We start from the raw sequence: 20,707 nt of genomic DNA, 5'->3' as shown, positions 1-20,707 counted from the left end.
TGTGTGTGTGTACATATATATATAGAAATATGGCAAAATATGTGTGATATAAACAGTACAAATAATTACCACGTGAGACTTTATTTCAGAGAATAGTATGGACCTACCTAACCAACCTAATAGAAACAGATTCTCATAGCATGGTATAAGAAATAATAGTTATTCACACAAGAAAATAAGTGGTGTTAGTTCTGTTGATTAAGCCAGAATGATTCTGCTGAATATGTCTGGAATTTATGTGAATGTATATACTATTTCAAGAATGTAAGAGAAGATAAATTTAACAAAATGGAGGTGACATCCTTTTTCTTCTTTTGGAAACAATATGAAAGTCTTCTCTTTACCAACTGAATCTTCCCTGCCCCCTTCCCCCAAAGCTCCTCCATCTAAACCACAGAAACTTCCTCATTAGCTCACAGTACAGCCCGAGGGCAGCTCTAGTAAGAGAATAGCAGCATAGTAACAAGATGAGAATACATCAGCCTAATTATCTCAACATTGTACCTCAACAGAGGAGTTCAATTTCCCCAGCTCTGCTGCTGTCTGCTAAAGGGCCACTCTACCGAACAATAGGAATAACCCAGGCACAAAAACAAGGAAACTGGCCAGTAAATCAGATCCTCAGGGTTTCTTGCCTCTCAGCCTTCAACTTCTGTATAAATCTTTGCCTTCACATTGTTCAGCATCAGTCTTTCTTGTAAAGCAGGCACCCTCTTATTGAAATTGTTGCAAACAACGTGGGTCCTTGTCCCAAGTGTTGTGCTCTGTACTTCTGAATTTTCCATCATGGAAAATTCAAATCATAAGCATTGTGTCAGGTCAACTCAAGCAGGCCAGGAATGCTTTGCGAATTGACACACAGTTAGAATTCAGCCTTTTTTAAAGTAACAAAAGCTGTAAAGAAATCCACTGTACAAGAGCTTGTTTTATAAAAACAATTGATTCAATAAATCTACTCTCTAACATTAGGATGAAATAATCTGTATATATACATTTTTTATTAATCAGAGCAGTGGGAAACACGGGGATGGAATACATTTCATGACCATTTTGTTCTTTAACAAAAATATTGTCATAAAGGGCTTTATATACAGATGGTTTTCAAAAAGTAAAATCTTTACTATATTTTATACACTGGGAAATAAAACATTTGAAAAGAGAGAGCATGAAGTAGTCAAAAATTCTGTTCCAAGTTTTAAAAAATAATGTAAAGAGGACCAACATTGTAGTTCAGACATATTCTATTTTCTATCCAGCCATGTAATTTTGAAAGCCGTACATGAAATATCAAAAATAGATGAGTATCACTAATCATGAATGCTTGCATTTACACTGCAACTAAACTAATTATCAACTGTTTTATTTACAAATCTCTTTTTTTCTCCTTGGTGAACATCATTTAAAATGTTAAAAACCATAGAAAGGTCAGTTAGAAACCATACAGTCCAAAAATACTAGTTTAGGACCATTCAGATTGTGTGAAAATAAATGTATGAAAATGCATATTTTAATACAAGCACTCACAAAAACTGAAGCTTTTTAGGGTGCGGATCCTTCCTTTTCAGCAATGTTGTAAGACAAAAATAAATAAATCCATTGGAAAATAATTTAAGAAACCTTTTAATATATTTTGCTAACTAGTACTGAAACTCGTTGCTATTCTTGTTGAGTCTGAAAGGTTATCCAGTAGTTAGCAAAGTGTATTTTTATTTTTAATTAACTCTCTTTGGAATAATACCTGACTGGCAGATGGTAAAAGTGGCTTGTAAGGTGCTACAAGACTCTAAAACAGGGGTGTCCAAACTTGGGAACTTTAAGACTTGTGGACTTCAATTCCCAGAATTCCCCAGCCAGCCATGCTAGCTGGGGAATTCTGGGAGTTGAAGTCCACAAGTCTTAAAGTTCCCAAGTTTGGACACCCCTGCTCTAAAACATAGTATCTTTAACAATGAAAAATCCAAAGATGGCTGAGAGGAAGGGGAAAGTGGAAGACAGAAAGAAGCAGAAAACAGGCATAGGAAATAGATTCAGGCATTTCAGTAAGCAGTTAACAACAGAATGTTAAATAGAAACAAAGGCAAGAATGAAAAGGAGCCCATACACAATCACGAGTTAAAAAATATCTTAATTCTATGTACATCTATACATAAACTCACAATGAGTTTAACTGCATTTACATATATTAAATATGAGTAAGATTGCAGCTGAATATTTGCTATGAAAGCTGAGCACAGGAAAAAATTTGGGGATAAATTTATCAGTTATAAATAGGAAAAGAAACTGTTTTTTAAAAAGGCATTAACCTCTTAGAACAAACTGAAGTACTTGAACTTTCAACTTCAAATTTACTGGTTTCATGCAATGCTGAATCAAAATAATTTCCGTAAGTAAACTTTTAAAATCTGTTATGTTCGCAGCAGCCAAAAGATTAATCCTTTTGGCTTAAAAAATGCAAATACTAATGTATTTCAAATACAGAAACCAAAGATTAAGTATATCCACAGGTAAGGGGGAAAAAAAAAAGAGAAATAGCAATGGACAAGTGGATGCTATTGACTGGATAACGGGGAGTAAACATGAGAACCTGAATTTGTAGAAGCAATGATCAGTGACGTCTGATGACATATTAAACCACTAATATTTGGTTCATGGTACATTACAGGTAATCCTCAACTTACATCAATTCATTTAGTGACCGTTCAAAGTTATGACAGCACTGAACAAAGGGAGATGATCTGCACCTGAGCACATGGCTTTTGCAGTGTCCCCCTCCCCAAGTCACACAATCAAAAATTAGATTCACTTGCACTCAAATGCAAGGGCACTTCAACTGTCCCACCCACCCATCTCCTCCCACCTGTGCGCTTTTGGGTGCTCTGCACTCTATCACATATCCCTGCTGTCCCCCCATCCCCACAGATCAGAGCTGACCTTTGCTGTCTCCTTCCTCTCCCTGGTAGCCAAGGCCCAGGCACAAGGCAAGGGTATAGCCCTGGATGTGTGCAGTGAGGGCGGCAGGAGGGTGGAGCTTCATTTGCTGGTCAGGCCCAAGCAGGACCAGCTGGGGAGGAGGAAGCAGGACAGCAAGGCACAGCACTCTCTATACCTGAGCAAGTCATGAGAGTCAGCGGCAGTTCCCCAGGGGAAGGTGGAGGCTATAGGGGAATTGCTGTTTGGGACGGCTGCAGAACTGGAACAAGGGTTGGGAGGCAGGCTTCTAAGAACTATAGCATGCAGTTTACAGTTCATGGTACAGGTGAAGCTGGAAAAGGGTCTTGTGGGCTTCAGTGATGGAGGAAAAGTCCAGAATTGACAGAATCTGTTTTCAGGTCATCTCTTCTCTTAGACCAGCCTTCTTATGGCAAAGGCAGCAACATTTGTAGGATAGGGGGAATGCCTGTCTAATCATCATTTGCAGGCATTCTGACCAATTAGTTACAATTATAGTATGGTAATCAGAAGGTATCCGTATACCAAAAAGTAACAAAGCAATGCATTGTAGCCATCTATTATTTTATTGGTGAAGAATGCCTTTGTATATCAAGCAGAGCTAGAAATTATGCTTGAAGGTGTTGTTCTGCGCAACATGCGTCTCCCGCCCCACCCCACCCCTTTTATTTTTTAAAAAAAATTAGATAGTATGCTTGGTAGGCATCAAGGTACATCTTGCACCCTGCTGAGGACCTAGAAAATAGGTTACTCCATCATTGTGTGCCACATGGTAAAAAAAACCCGCAACAGTAAATATTTCATTAATTTTTCTTGATATTTATCCAAAAGAGGAAGCTCTTCAATAATCTAAGTCAGGGGTGTCAAACTCGATTTCATTGCGGGCCGCATTAGGATTTTGTTTGACCTCAAAAGGGGGGGGGGGTATGGCCAGCTCGATGTCACTCATGTCAGGGGTGCCTGTGGTGGCCAGAGCACTCTGCCAGCAAAAAAGGGCTCGCGAGCTCCGTTTTCAGCTGTGACAGCCTCTTGTAAACCTCTGCCAGTAAGCAGGCAGAGGCACCTTAGGCCAGTCCTTCACTGTTTCCAGGTTGGCCCTGCAGGCTGGATCCGACCCCAGAGTTTGACACCCCTGATCTAACTTCTTCATCTTTTCTAAGATGCTGTTAGTTCAAAATGCTTTAGGAATCACATGCCTTCCCAAGCTTTAAGAAGGAAAGGGTAGCCTAAGCTTTTTCTGAGCAAAATGTTTGGGAATATGCATGGCTAATTATTATAAACAGATTGGTAAGTCTGCTGCTGATGCATAGAAGAAGGAATACAAGAATTTAAAAGTCCTAAGAGAAAAATATTCCAAGTTACATGGGTAAATCCATGTGTTATGTATACATTAGCCTGAATGCATCTGGACAGTCTATCTTAAAAGGGGGGAGGAGAAGGGGGGGCTGAATATAAAATGGAAAAATATTAAGCTGCTAAGGGAAAAGTGTCATCCCTAGAAAATGACAAACAGATGAAATTTCTTTTTTAAACTTCCCACTATAAAAATAAATTGGGATGCATAAAAATTAACAAATAATTTCAAGAAAAAATAAATACTACCCATTACCCAAGATAATACGCAAATGACTGGTGGGTTTCAAGTGAATATTTTTATCTCGCAGCAAATTCAAAGAAATAAAACCATATTAATTCACAAATTTAATGGAAAAATAGAAACTAGGTGTAGTTAAATGACAATACAAGTCACACTCAGGATAAGATTATGACTGCTCAAAGTATGAAATTAATGTCAGGGAGTTCTTGACCACCGCCAAATAGGATTTTAGATGCAATGGTGTTTGGTCCACTTCTTCCAAGAAAGTTATGCTCCCAAAATATGCAGCAGGCACGCTTAGTTTCCTCTTTGTGGGACTAGAATGTAGCTTATCAATCATTTTCTTCACAACTCAGTTTTACCCCATTAATTACTGCTCTGTCGCTGGACTTTTGGACCAATACTTTGAATTCTTTCTTCTGGATTTGGCCGCTTCCCAGTGCACACTCCATTGTTAAGTGATGTTCTTCCTAGATTGAAGACAATTGAAAACAAACATGTAATTTAATGTTGTCTTTGAGTTTCACTTAACTCAAAGTCACAAATGTGCAGAAATCATACCTTGTTGCCCTAAGTGTGTTTTTTTACTCTCCCCATGAGCATAATGTAAAATTCCACTGTTCCCTTGAGCGTAACCTATAAAAAGTGTATTAATTTTGAACAAAAGTATTTAGAAATCAACATTAAACTTTCTCCCCATAGAGTTAATAAGTATTAATAAGTAATAATTACAATAAGCATTTTTTTTGTCAGACATAGTTTTAAGTATTGTACTGAATTTATTAGAAGTCATATTTTCTGTCACAAACACCATCCTCAAATTATGACGTCTTTGAATGTGAAATCTAACCTTATCCCTAATCATAAGTACAAATAAACAACAATTATCTGAAAGCGCACCCGTAAGATATTCACTATAATTTCTTTTTTGTTTGTTTCCTTGCTTGATAATGCCCCATTCTGTATCTTTATTTAATATTGTTAGAAAGCAAAGGCTCCCCACTTTGTATTCTTAAGCTTAGTTTTTACTCGATTTATAACATATCCTCTACAGACAATAAGTAAATCCTAGTATAAAAATCATAGTGTATTAAGCGCTGCTATTTGGATATTGTTTCTATCTTTTAAAACGAGTACCTCTTTGAATGATTCAGTTACCCAGTAAACATTCCTCTTGGCTACCATAAAACAATAAAGAGCAATTAATTAATTAATTAAATTGCCTAACTAGTTCTTCCACAACTCCTTCATTTGGGGGTCCATTTAGAGGTCATAGTAAAGAGTTGTTGTCATGCCTACTTCACTTCCATGGAGATCAGTTGGAATTTACTGTTTTAAGTATATTAGTTATTTAGTCTATAGTATTAATATAATGGTTTCCCCAAAATTCCTATTTTTACTCACTATCCTTAAACACACTTATGCAGAAACTACATTGCTGAAATCAATATATCTTGATTTGAGTATCACACTTTATTATTTAAGAATGAAGGAACAGTGAATGGAGTTTTGAGTTATCCCACCTTGTTGATGAATTCCACTTGTTCCTTTATGAGTCTCTCCATGGGTACATGATTGAACATTCCCTGTATGTCCTTCACTGGTTCCCATTAGAGTGCCTGAAACAAAGCAAATCTGAATTGTTTTTGGGATTTAGAATTACACAAAAGTGATATATTTAATATCATGCACAATTTATATTGTATAATATAAATAAATCTAAATGAGAAATTTCATATGTGGAAAAAGTAAGTACACCCCTACGTTTATCACTACCTCAAATACCTATAATTAAAAACAGGTGTACCAGATCAGATGCAAATGTTTACTATATTGTTAGAGAGGATCTGGGAGGTACCTGTGTTATTACCTATTTAGTTGGCTGGCAGCATCACTATGCCTGGATTGAAAGAGCTCCCTGAGGCCTGCATAAAGATGATTTTAAAAGATTGCCAATCATTTGGACATCAATCCACTGTCCAGATTATCTACAAGTGAAGAAGATTTCAAACAACTGCCAACCTGTTCAGCCCATCCCAGCAAGTTCAGCCTAAGAACAGAATGGAAGTTACTGAAAAAAAATCCCTAAGAACGCCAGAATTTCATCACATGACCTAAGGATAGCTCTCATGAGTGATGTCAGGGTATATGGATCTAACATCGGAAAGGAATTGTGCCAGGAGGAAACCTTTGATGTTCAGAAAGAACATCAGGGCAAGAACCTAAGTTTGCTCATTGACATCCAGATAAACACTAAGACAGTGATGGCGAACCTTTTGGGCATCCAGTGCCCAAACCGTAACATGTGTGCATGTGTGTGAATGTGTGCATGCCGGAGCACCAGAAACCCGAAGACCAGCTGGCCATCAGGTGCATGCGCATGCCGGAAACCAAAAGAGCAGCTGGCAATGGTGCATGTGCCCACAGAGAGGGCTCTGCGTGCCACCTTTGGCACACATGCCATAGGTTCTTCATCACGGCACTAGGACTTCTGGAACAATGTGCACAGGACAGAAGAGGCAGCGTTATTTGAACACAGTACCAGAAAACATGCACTGTCAAACAATTAGACCCTTGTCCCTCCTGGCTGGTGAAAGCCTCCAAGATGGTGACCATCAGATGAGTTCATGCAGTGATGAATTCCTCATTGCAAGAGAAGCCATACCTAGGACCTTTTAAGGAGGCCTTGGTTTTTCCTCCCCTTAAAAAACCATCACTGGCAAGGCTGATGAAGTTGGGGCGGCTCCAAAACGGAAGGATACGGAAAGAGAAGGTGTTTCCAGCTGGTGATGAAATTTTAAGCAAAGAGTTGCTAAGAGGAGTCCATACAAATTTGATTAAGGAGATGATTAGAAGACTGACACCACAAGTGGCAGAAGACATGAGACTGTTTTGCATTTGATAGATTTAATTATACATCTTCTTTTAAATGTATAATTTAAAACTAGTTAAACTTAGTGAAATTTAGTGACAATAGATATAGTTAAATAAATAATTGATAATGATAACGTATAAAATGTGTAGTGTTATGGTAAGTAATAATTGGATATGAATATTGAATGGTACCCATGAAAGGAAGATTAGAAATCCTTTTGGATTATATATAAATGTTAATAAAAAGAAACTAAGATTCAGTTGTCTTGATTATTAAGGGGGAAAATGTTATGATACAGGATATAGTCAAATAAAGGAGGGATAATGATAGCAACATATATATATGTATGGGTACAACATAAGGAAACTGGATGTAAATTGTAAACAGTGATTTGGATAGGAGGATTAGAAAATTTTGTTACTAAATATTATGGATGTTTAGCTAGAATAGGACTTAAGGATTCAGTTTTATTGGAGGATTTTAGAAATAGCAAATGAAATGCCAGTATGTGGTTATGTATTAAATCTTGGTATATTTTATGATGGACGTTTAAACAATTATAGTCAAATGAAAATGGAGGTATGATGATGGTAACATGTATAAATATCTGAGTTAAAATACTTGAGTTAATATGAATTATGCTTGATGATTGTGGAAGAGATGCACGAAAGCCTTTTGTAACCAACTGATACACTTTCTACAGTATGTAAAGAACTAAGATTGTGTGTGTTGTGTTTGTTTTGAAAATAAAAAAATAAAAAAAATATTTAAAAAACCCATCACTTGTCTTTGGCTTATTATTATAATGTTGGTAGACAGTCAAAATAGATTGTTATTTATGTTTGTTAGTTTTTCTAACGTAGGAGTAACTTACCACTTGTACCAACACAACCAGAGAGATTTTCACTTGAAGAATATCCCATTAGGCCACCATTTCCGTTTCCGTTTCCATTTCCATTAGAAGGCACTGAAGCAAGGAGACCTAATCAAAATAAAATGCAGTGGCCTCAAAAACGGAGTTAATTTGCTCAATAAGAATTAGAGCATTATTGTTAAAGACTCAATCCCATGCAAATACAGACTATGTTTTAAATTAAATATCAATAATATTGGAACTGTCAGTCAGAAAGATGAAGACAACAATCCCACAAATAGTAATGAAAACTGTTAATAAACTGATCCTTAACGTGAAAATATAAAACAAATTCTCCCTAAATAATAAGTTAACTGTGTTTCTAAAATAAAAAAGCAATGTTTTTTTGCAATGTTATGACTCTGAAAGGACCAGAGCCTATGTGATCTTAATATTAATATATTAGCCTTCATTAATGTTAAAAGTTACTTTTAAAAAGGTGAAATTAGAGAAAAGTGCAAAAGAACTAACTTTCTATTCTTTAGTCAGTCAACTATGCATATTAAACCAGGATTTCAGCAATTAAATAAGACTTTCAGGCCAAAAGTCACAAAAGTAAAAAGTGAAATCAAAGCTTTCCATCGTACCCAATCCTCTGTATCGGGATAATTGTTGGTAGATTTGTTTCATCCTTTCAATATTCAATCGACTCGCCTCAGCATGATTTACCATTGGCTTGGGGTAATTTACTCCTATTATACATTTTGCAGCTTTCTGGACTCCCTCAGGGGCATTCCAAGGATCATATATATACTTTGCAGGAAAACCTCTGAGGATAGGTAGATACCGTCTTAATTAAAGAAAAAGAAAAGAAAGTTTCTATCATTTTTATGGTTCATCATAATAATTCAGTATAATGTTTCATTTTAAACTGATAACGGTTCTTTACCTGATGTAGTCCCCGTTAGGATCAGTTCTCCTGCCAAAACCCACAGGACAGTAACAGTGGAAAAATTGCTGGAAAAATGAGCTACAAGACAGCCACATCCAACTGCCTGCATTCACACTCCAGTCTGCATCAAGAAGCAATTCTTCAAATACCTACCAAAAAAACAAAACAAAAACAAAACCATTGAATTAATGTAACCCTGCATTTACTCTTCCTCCCCTCTCTGGAATACAGTTTTAAGTAGCAATTTGTTGGCATGCTGGCTTTTAAAATGTCCATATCTAAGCACATAAGGAGAGATTGGAGGAGAAATACGTACTCTACACAGTAAACTTTTGAAATGTGCAAAGTCAGCAGACAACTTATTTATCTGCAGAAAGGGCTCAAGGTAGCTTACATATTTATAAAAACAAATAATGCAAATGCATTCCTGGAAACAGCATGCTATTTAAAACCACTAGCATAAGCAATTAGTCACAGTACTACAGGACAATCTAATCCCCCAGATTAGCCTGTTTGTATTCTATCTAACACTATCTAACACATGTTTTAATGTGTTAAAGAAGAGTGAGTATGGGACAGATGAGTGAAAACAAGGACATATTCTGAATGCTCATTATAATGAATAAAGTGTTGACTTACCACTAGGAGTTGCTACTGAGCTAAATTACTTTATATTATACAACATTTATAATGGTGACATCAGTTATGTGCATTTACCCCACTGGTTCTGCATTAACTACACGCAGCATACTCCAAAACTATATTTTCTCAAGACAAGAGTCTTCAATGTGGCTTCAGAATTGCAAGTAAAGGATGGTAGGGTTTTTTTTTTTAAATAAAGAAGCAAATATGACAAGACTTTAATAATAATAAAAAATTACATACATCATGTTCTGCAGAAGAATCAATCACAAACTGGGTATGCAGTGCAACTTTTCTTAACATTATTTAGAAACAAACTGGAATAAGAAATCTTAAGAACAATACCAAAATGTGTTGAGTAGAAGAAAACTGTACCTTCATTCCTTCCTCCCAGCTAATCCACAGATCACCTCGTGTTAGGAAGCATGCCACAGCATGCCTGGCAAGATGATGAATCCAGCCCTCCTGACGCAGCTGGGTCATAATAGCATCAATCCAAGGGAACCCTGTCCGACCCTCTGCCCACTTGGCCAAAGCCTCTGGATTTTTGTCCCAAGGAATCTGCACGCATATGGGATTGCCTTCCATTTTATCAAATCGTGGATTATTAGTGGCTGCCGTGTAAAAGAATTCACGCCACAACAATTGGCCATAGAGGGAAAGAGGAGGAGAACTGTTCTTCTTCACCTGTAAATGGTAAGATAGGATTTAAAAACTCACTTTTTAAATACATGTCTTAAATGCATGCAGGTAAATCCCAGTGATCAATTCGTACCTTTTTGTACAAATCTGTTAATTTGAAGTAAAATAGACGGCAAGATAAACAGCCAAAACGCAGATAAGGACTAAGTCCCGTTGGACTTGCAAGAAGGGAATTTGCATTCATTCGAGGTCGTTCAAAGTTTGCAACCCAAGCCTTAAAAAGAAAAAAAAAAGGGGGGGAAAGGAGGGGGAGACTTATATTTATTATTTGTTGATATGTTTCTTAACAGCATTTTAAAAACCAAGCTTGCAATGGCTTTGTGTCAGCGTCTCAAAATCTTATGCATATCATTTTTAACTCATTGAGTGTCACACTGCAAGGCCGGGCTAAAGCGGTTGTGACTTTGAATGGTATTGCAGGACACACCCTCTACTACCTGAGGAACCCCTGTGCTCCATTTAATGACTGCAACTATGAGTGCCAGGATTGTGGTTGTTGAGCAAAGTGGTCATGTGGGCATCTCACTTAACAATCAGAATTTATGACTGATATTCCGGTCTCAATTGTGCTCATCGTCAAGGATTACCCTTATATTTGGCAAACAACAAAGGTGAACAACATACCTTTCTTTCCAAATGTCTTTCCAATCTGGTGAGTGCTTCTGTTTCTCCTCCTGGCCAAACAGCAGAAGGCAGTCCATCTGTATCAAAACCTATAGTACAGACACCAAAGTAAAATATTTTAGTCAAATACCATCTGTATAAGTTATAAAACTTTGGTACATTAAACAATTGTTACACATATTTTCAAAACACTGAACTGACCCAATGCTAAATTTGCAGGTTTTGATTACTTTGAATGCTTTATTGAAATTTATTATTGAATACTGAATTATTATTCAAATAATCTATTGCTCCTCAGTGCAATGACAAATATACTGAAATCTCTGTCAACTATTATAAATCCATGGTGAATTATCAACACCCAATCTAGGAGCAAGTCTTCAAAATTTAACAACCAGGAACTTGCTCTTTTTTTCCTCACAATAAAGCAAACATTTTCTATAAACTACATGATTATTTGGAAATTCTAGTGAATTATGTTACATACATAGTCTAGAATAATGCCTATGCAGAAGTAAGCATTAATAGACAGTATCAGTTTCTTATAGAGAGTTTTAAGCAAAATTTTAAATGACAAGATCAGGTAGTCCTCAATTTACGACCATTCATCTAGTGATCATTCGAAGTTACAATGGTACTGTCAAACGTGACTTACTGACATTTATGACTGTTCCAGCATCCCCGTGGTGACATGATCAATACACCTGGCAACTGGCATTTTAATTCATGATTGTTGCAATGTCCCTGGTCATGTGATCACCTTTTGCAACCTTCTAACAAGCAAAGTCAATTAGGAAGCCAGATTTACTTAACCATGTTACAAGCTTAACAATGGCAGTGATTCATCTAACTGTGGCAAGAAGTCATAAAATGGGGCAAAACCTACTTAAGAACTGTTTTGCTTAGCAACAGAAATTTGGGGCTCAATTGTGGTCGTAGGTTGAGAAGTACCTTTATTGTCTTCCAGATCCTTCTATTCGATCTTACTATCTTCTATATGCAAACTAAGCAAAGTCTCCTACTTGTGACCACATATTTTTTAATAATGCTCAAGGGATGGAGATGATATATCTTGGCTTACCTAGTTCTTCAAGTGATGGAACTCCGTATTTTTCATCATGATCATCAGAAACTGGGGTGGAACATTTTGACATGACTTCTGCAGTGATAGTTTCCACAGGCATCTCCAATGGTTCCATTCTACTTATTAGAGTTTGGAATCTCTTATAAGTAAGAGGTGGCTGGCCTCCATTTAATTCTATAATTCTACATACAAAGAATTCAATGCCAGTTTATACTTTCAGAAACACTTTACATTTATTATACAACTCTATAGTACATTTCTTACCTTACCAGTACATTATGACATTTGCTTCATATTATGAATAAAGTTAGTAATTTTCTTATTAGAAATATAGAAAACCCTAAGGGGCAGAACTAATACAGTAAATCCAATCATCTTAATACAAATGATTAATAAAATGGTCAATGACAATTTGGTTATTCTGCAAATGAATGAACAGATCCCTGGAAAAGTTACTTAACAATTGGTTACAAAGAAATTAGTAAAAATGAATCTAAACCACTTACAAATATTACAATTTACAAACAGCAATAGCACTTAGGCTTATATACCGCTTCATAGTGCTTTTACAGCCCTCTCTAAGCAGTTTACAGAGTCAGCGTATTGCCCCCAACAATCTGGGTACTCATATACTTTAATATATGACAATTCAATATAAAAAAATACTTTAACATATGATAATTCAATATAAAAAAAGTCTCTGGAAACAAGCGTACAAATTGGACTGGTATAGAAACCATTAACTTTCCACATTCGACATCTCATCAACCAAAGTAACAGAACAGCCAAAAGTGATGGGTCTAGATGGGGATGAGCTGTCCACAGGGTTTTATGTTGTTTTTAAACAGAGGAGAAAGGAAGGAAAAGGAGAGCTAAAGTGATGGTGAGTGTCAGTATTTGATTTAAAATTCCCTTGGAATTGCCCAAGTGGGAACTGTTATTTCCCTAGTTGAATTGTCTGTATCAATCGATTGATCGATCTACCTACCTATCTACCCATCCAATTTATTGGTTGCCCATCTTTCCCACAAAGTATTGCTTTGATGATGGGTACAAGTGAATTGAAGGATAGGTGGTCAGGGAGGGGATAGTTGAGTATTGGGGAGGAAGTGATTAGCAAACATACCCCACTTTTGTGGGAAGAAGGGAGGTATGGCAGGTAAGGTTGAATAAGCAATTCCAAGACATGGATAATCACCAAATTAGTAGTAATCTGCACTTCTAATTGTCTAAAGCCAACTTAATACCAAGTAGAGAGGGGTGTATTCATACTTAAAGACATCATACTTGTACAGGGCCAAGGATCTGCTCTGGAAATTTTGGGATGTAAATGTCTGTATCTGAAACTGGGCCAGAGACAAACTGGAAGTTCTACCAGTGTACCTAGTTGCCAAATGGAATCCCTTTCTAGACTCTTGGAAGTGATTTCAGGACTAGTATGGTAAACCTGACACCTTTTGGTTTGGGGGAGGGGACAGATATTTATATCCTGGGGAACACAAGAATCCATGAATTCATGGCCTTCATAAATCTTGGGTCTGGCACAGACACTTTTAATCTCACATTCCTTTCAGAGCAGTTGAAAATTGATCTAGATGAGGATGAGATTATGCCCAAATGTTTCTGCTTAAGGTGGAAAACTCCATTTCAGGAAGTGACAAGGTCCTCCTTTTAGCTGTTGTTTTTTTTTTTATTTATTTATTAGCCGCTCCCTTTCCAAGTAGGACTCGGGGCGGCGTACAATGGAGCATATAAAACATAGAAGATGTATAAAAACACATAGACATACATACATACAAAACACACATACACATACACGGACACGGACACGGAGGAGGTAACAAATTACATCATATAGACAGTTAAAAATCAGCATTAAAATACCCCAATTGTAAGCACCCAATATGCAATTAAGAATTTAACGTTTAAAAGACAATTTAAAAAACAGTTAGGAGGAATAAGAGAAATTACGATTGAGCCAGGCCAGATAATTGAAAGAGGTGGGTCTTCAGCTGTACACGGAAGGAGCGGAGATCGGAAGTAATCCTGATGTCACGGGGGAGGTCATTCCACAGGGCTGGGCCCATCACAGAGAAGGCTCTGCTCCTGGGTGTCGCCCCCCGGCACTGTTTGGCGGACGGCACCCGGAGAAGTCCCTCTCTGTGTGAGCGAATTGGTCGTAGGGATGTGTGGGGAAGGATGCGATCCTGCATGTAACTAGGCCCTATGCCATGAAGCGCTTTAAAGATCATAATCAAAACCTTGAAACGCACTCGGTAGACCACAGGAAGCCAGTGCAGCTCGCGCAGGAGAGGTGTTACAGGGGAGTATCTAGTCCTCCCCATAATCACCCGCGCGGCCGCGTTCTGGACCAACTGTAGTCTCCGAGTGCATCTCAAGGGAAGCCCCATGTAGAGAGCATTGCAGTAATCCAGGCGAGACGTCACTAGCGCATGGGTGACTGTGCGTAGGGCATCCCGGTCCATTAAGGGGCGCAATTGGCGCATCAGGCGGACCTGATGGAACGCCCCCCTTGCCACGGCTGTTACATGGTCATCCATGGACAGCCGGGCATCTAGGAGGACGCCCAAATTGCGCACCTGTTCCATGGGGGCTAGTTGGACGCCCCCAATGGCCAGAGATGGAAGCACCTGGTTGAACCGGGAGGCCGGAAGCCACAGCCACTCCGTCTTGGAAGGGTTGAGTTTTAGTCGGTTGCCATCCATCCAGACCCGTACGGCCTCCAGACACCGGGACATCATTTCGACGGCCTCATTGGGGTGGTTCGGGGTGGAAATGTATAGCTGAGTATCATCAGCATACAGATGATATCCCACCCCAAAACCACGGATGATCTCGCCCAGCGGTTTCATATATGTGTTGAACAGGAGAGGCGAGAGCACCGATCCCTGTGGCACTCCACATGTGAGTGGCCTCCGGGTCGAACTCTGCTCCCCTGCCAACACACGTTGCGTCCGATCAGAGAGGTAGGAGCCAAACCACCGTAAAACGGTGCCCCTGACTCCCAGCCCCTCTAGCCGGTGCAACAGGATACCATGGTCGATGGTATCGAACGCCGCCGAGAGATCTAATAGGACCAGGATAGAGGAACAACCCCTATCTCTGGCCCTCCAGAGATCATCAACCAATGCGACCAAGGCCGTCTCCGTGCTGTGCCCGGGTCGGAAGCCGGACTGGCGCGGGTCTAGATAATCATTTTCCTCCAGGTGACGAGGGAACTGCTGTACCACCACACTCTCTACAACCTTCGCTAAAAAAGGAAGGTTGGAGACTGGACGATAATTGATTAGGTCCGTTGGGTCCAGGGAAGGCTTCTTGAGCAGGGGCCTCACCACCGCCTCTTTCAAGGCGGCCGGTAGGGACCCCTCACCCAACGAGGCGTTCACCAGGCCCAGGAGCCAGTCGCGCGTAACCTCCCAGGATGCCAGTACAAGCCAGGAGGGACACGGGTCCAATAAACATGTGGTGGGTCGCAGATTGTCATCAATTTACCTAGGATTTTACTGACAGTCAACTGTCTCAGTCTTGACGCCTCATTAACAGAGTTCAATTGACCACAAGGGCATCTGACTGTATTATCTAGGATTTCAATCAGCCTGTGAATTCCAAGGAAATATAGGGTGCTTTCTAGTATGATCTCCATCACCGTTTTAGACATGACTTGGGAAGGGGGGGGGATGACTGACTGGATCTGAAAGCTGATCAAAATTTCTCTTGAGAGGGTTTTTTCCAACAGCCTCAAAAGAAGCTATGTGAAACCTTTTCTGGAGACCCTCTTTGAAGCCAGTTATTCTTGACAATTATTACTTTTAAAGTACTGGTTTTAACTTATGAAGTTCCTCATGGCTTGGCATCTAGATATATCCAGGGCTACATTATCCAGTCAGAATTGTCCTGAACAGCAAGACTGCACTGAAAGAAGCTCCTGCTGATAACCTAATTTGTCTGGCTGTTAGCAGGAGAGGTTGCTTTTCTGTTACAGCGTCAGTTCTCTGAAACAGCTTCCCTGCTGACTTCAGGCTTGCCTGCTCTCTGATAACAGTCAAGGAATTAAATAAAGACAGCTTTTCCATGGGGATTTTCCCTATCATACAAATATCACCCAATTTTCTGCTATGGTTTCACATCTCCAATGTTTAAAATATTTTCATTTTTAAACCTCTCATGACCATTTTAATTTTACATTTGTCTGAATCCTGTTACTAAGGATATTTTATTGATCTTTATCGTGGATGTTTTATGTTTTTACTGTACCATGAGTCAATTTGTTGAAATCAGCAGTATACAAGTTTCATATGTAAATATAAATGTTCCATAGTACTTAAATTAAACTGCTAAATTTAATTGGCATCGAAACCATCCATTATGCTACTAAATAATTTTTAAAATTGATATATTACAGGAAAACACTGTAATAAAAAACATTGACTCAGAATTATTTTCTATTCTCTATCGGTATCAGTATCTATTCATACTACATTAAGCATTATTTTTCCCTTTTACACTTAAGAAATTGGTATCTTACTTGTCTAAGTCATATAAGGTATGCGATATCCGTACAATGACTTCCAATCCTGCTTCAGTGGCCAATTTCTTAATTGCTGCATCTCTCTCCTTTCCAAATGGTTCAGAATCATATTCAATAGAAAGTTTTGAAATATTCCACTCCTATAATTTCAAATAATAATGTGATTTTTAAAACAGCAATTGTCCCACATCAACGAACAAGAAATAATAATAAATACCCTGAATGCATGAAAACAAATGGCTATATTCAATAGCAAATGCACAAAAATATTATCCGTATACAAGCCAAGGATTCTGCTACAGAAGATTTTAAGCAAGCTGGAGCAAAGAGCACTCCTTTTTCAAATATAACAGAACTAGACCCATAAAATGAATATTACATTAAATTATACAGTAATTTGAAAACCCTCAGAGAGGTTTAGCCCCACTTTCCTAGAACTGAACAGACTTTACCATTCATAATTCAGTATCAAAACTGGAAGCAATTACGGCTTTCCTTTCCTCTTTTATAGGTTTGTGCTCTTACAGTATGCTATTTTTGTCTTAATTTGAATAGATTTTACCAAGAGATAACAAGCTGAAAGAATGAAGATAGAACAAAAAGCCTCATGAATACACATTGTTGCAACAAGGTACTGTAAGTTTAGATCTTTGCTTCATCTTTATAGATGGTCACCTCATAGTTATATCTAATATATCTAACCACATTATAATATGAAACATTAAGCTAAAAAAATTAAAAAGTAAGCAATCTGACTAGGTTTTTATTTTTAAATCCCAATGTGATGCAAATCTTAGCCAAATTATGCCCATTAAATATGGTCAATAAATATTGCAGATTACTTTTAAGTATAATCATAGTATTCAAGTAAGTTGAAATACTTTTGTACTTGCTTCAAATCATCTTCAAATAATCAAAATTTACCTTGAAAAGCCTAGGAAATACATCTGCAGGCTGTCCTCTAATCACAAATAAACGAGAGTTTAGTTTTCGTAAGTTGGCATCCAAGTCCTCAAGACACTGAAGGAGAAATCTGAAAGGAGGATGACATGAAGTATTTTTTAAAAAAAAATGTTTGCTGCAAAGGCAAGATTTGTCAGAGTTATAACCAATCATAATATATTATCTTGGTTCTAGAGATTACAGCCACTATATAAAAATATATTGTAGTGTAAGTGTGTGTATGTAGCTTCCATATAGTATATTCAGAAATCCTTACAGACACTGTCAGAGATGATGTAATAATGCTGCCATTATACAAATAGAGGACTACAGCTGAAAATGCCCAAACTTTGATAATGATGTACAGCTATTCCAAGTATTTCAGGTCAAGGTACATTAAAACCCAATATTGAAACTCTTAACAATTCTGTTATCCTCTAAAAAATAAAAATAAAAAGTTAATTGGAAATTTATTACTGTATACTGATACTGTACCATGTATCTGTATTAGGCTTCACTTATGTATAGAAAGAGTCCTTCGTTTCTCTTCTCTTCTATCTCCCTTCATCCCAGCCCTAAAACAAGGTGCTCCCTATTCATAGTATGTTTGCTGTTTACACAAATTCAACTATTGTTTTTCAAACATTCTTCAGTTGCACTAATAATAGTTACGCCATTTTAAAGTGACTTTAAACTGGTACTGTACAAAAATACTTGCTCTGAAGGGTTACACATAGCAAACACTGGCTATCATGTAAAAATATATATTTAAAGAAAAAGGCAACAATGCTAAATACTCATGTCCTGTGCTGCTGATCTTCTTAAACCACCCTTCCTGCCCCACCTCAGTAACAGGTTGTTTACCAGAGCTGTAGAAATCTGAAATCCCTGCAAGGATTTCTAATTTGATGGTGAAGGCATCCATGGTCAAACTCTAGGTGGGTTGTCAATAGCAAAAAACAAAAAACCAAGTTCTGTTGATTTCTCTCCCAAACTAAGTAGTTGGCAAAAGAAACGATTTGTCTAGTACTGTACCAAGAATACCACCTTAACTTCTCATGAACCGATATTATAGTTGGCATCTGAAAATGAGCAAAGGCTGCCACTGCCATTGCTGAAGCCTTGAGATTGAGAATATACTCTGATTGTTGGACATCCATGAATTGCAATGGATTTAAGCTAGGAATGGAAGTTTGCCTATGGAAGGTACTGTCAAACAGATACAAGAAGCTGATGATCTATAATAGGAATTTACAGTCATACATTTGGTAAATTCTGCAGTTGTTGTCATTAGCCTAAATAGCTCAAGTGTTAGTGTAAGGATTAAAAAGAAAAGCTTTACTTTTTGGAAAACAGCAAAAGGGTGGACCAGAATGTGGATCCTGGAAAATTAAGGGGCTAGATTGACTTGAAAATATTACCTGTGAGGTTTATAAAACAACATATGAGGTCTTTAAAATTAATTATTAAGAAACCCATTCTCCCCCCTCCCAAAAAAGTTCCATTGATTGGAAAATGAACAGATGATAAGAAGGAAATTAAAGGAGATAACAAAAGTTTGGGGGGAAGCAACGCTATTTGACTATTGAATATATTAAGGCTGTTTGGGAACAATATACATACAAGAAGTTACAAGATAGATAATATGGCAAAGGATATGGAAGAACAACAGATTCTACTGCATAAAACAGAGACTAAAACTGATTTGAATATGGATTTGCAGTTTTAAAAAATTCTGGATTACGAAAGTGAAATGGAAAAAGATGCTGTTGTTTTGAAAATGGATTTTAAAATGCCAGCATATGAGTGCTTTGTTAAACGATGCCAAAAATAGATATATAAATGAAACCAATTGAAGTCTTAATAATGAAAGAGGACATTCAAATAATAAATAAGAAGAGTGACTTGGAAAGCCTTATCTTGGATTTATAAAAGGAATGCACGAAATCAAGGAAACTCTAGGAAGAGACAAAAGAATTACAGTACTCAAGCTATTTCTGAAAGAAGAAAATGATAAGAAAGCAATTTATGCGACATTACTTGATGTTGATGGGATTAAAGATCAAGCTTTTAAAAACTAAAAACCTGTTTAAACCTGTTTGATCAAGTTAACATATATTTTGTAGGGTTTTCTTTTTACTAGAACTGAATGAGGCTTTAAAGATCTGTTATAAGTGGAGAGAGATTTCTTTTGCTTTAGAGTGAGTGATAATTTTGGATTATAAAATTGAAGTTTTTAATTAAGATTAAAATGTTAATGTTAATATTTTTAGTAATTCCTAATAGACTTTTGCTAATTACAACTAAATGATGTCTTTTTTTTTACAATTTGATTATTGATAAAGAATGAGACATGGGAAGAGGATTTTTAATTGAAGCAGTAGAGAAGGTGTCAACTTACATTATGTATAACAATCATCTTCTCTATACATGTCCTCAGCTTGCTACCACGAGTCCCAAATTTCTGTTGCTAAGCAAGACATTAGGTGAGTTTTGCCCCATTTGACCTTTCTTACCACAGTTGTTAAGTGAATCACTGCAGTTAGGTCAGTAACACAGTTCAGTGAATCTTTTCCCATTGATGTTGCTTGTCAGGTTTCAAAAGGTGATCAAATGACCCTGGGACACTGCAATAATCATAAATATGAACCAATTGCTGAAGCATCCGAATTTTGATCACATGATCCTGGGGGACGCTGCAAGGGCTATAACTCTGAAAAATGGCCATGTCACTTTTTCAGTAATTTCAAATGGTCCCTAAATTAATGGTTTTAAGTTGAGGATTACCTGCATCTTTTTCTTTCTTTTTAAAATTAATTTTACTTTTAGTTTTTATATTTTTAGTTTGCATTAGTTTTTTTATCTTTGTATTTGTAAACTTTAATAAAATTATTCTAAAAATATAATCTGTATGGCAATACCTTCACTATTATGACAG

At 37.3% G+C, this 20,707-nt stretch overlaps 1 protein-coding gene across 1 annotated transcript in view; it reads right to left on the bottom strand.

The window, feature by feature from the left end:
- Positions 1-4,637: 4,637 nt before the first annotated feature.
- CRY1 (cryptochrome circadian regulator 1) overlaps positions 4,638-20,707 on the bottom strand; it is a 301,323-nt gene continuing 285,253 nt past the window's right edge. The window contains exons 3-14 of the mRNA XM_081957647.1: positions 17,752-17,860; positions 16,825-16,967; positions 12,276-12,460; positions 11,195-11,283; positions 10,644-10,784; positions 10,244-10,555; positions 9,224-9,375; positions 8,922-9,124; positions 8,296-8,403; positions 6,070-6,165; positions 5,108-5,182; positions 4,638-5,016 (exon numbers count right to left, since the gene is read on the bottom strand). Of these exons, the coding sequence (XP_081813773.1) occupies positions 4,913-5,016; positions 5,108-5,182; positions 6,070-6,165; positions 8,296-8,403; positions 8,922-9,124; positions 9,224-9,375; positions 10,244-10,555; positions 10,644-10,784; positions 11,195-11,283; positions 12,276-12,460; positions 16,825-16,967; positions 17,752-17,860 (1,717 nt within the window). The 3' untranslated portion in view covers positions 4,638-4,912. The remainder of the gene's footprint in view (positions 5,017-5,107; positions 5,183-6,069; positions 6,166-8,295; positions 8,404-8,921; positions 9,125-9,223; positions 9,376-10,243; positions 10,556-10,643; positions 10,785-11,194; positions 11,284-12,275; positions 12,461-16,824; positions 16,968-17,751; positions 17,861-20,707) is intronic.

This window comes from Natrix helvetica (assembly GCF_964273705.1).
Source record: "Natrix helvetica genome assembly, chromosome: 6".
NCBI lineage: Eukaryota > Metazoa > Chordata > Lepidosauria > Squamata > Natricidae > Natrix > Natrix helvetica.
Note: the sequence above shows the minus strand (reverse complement) of the source record. Positions and strands in the feature narration are given on the sequence as shown.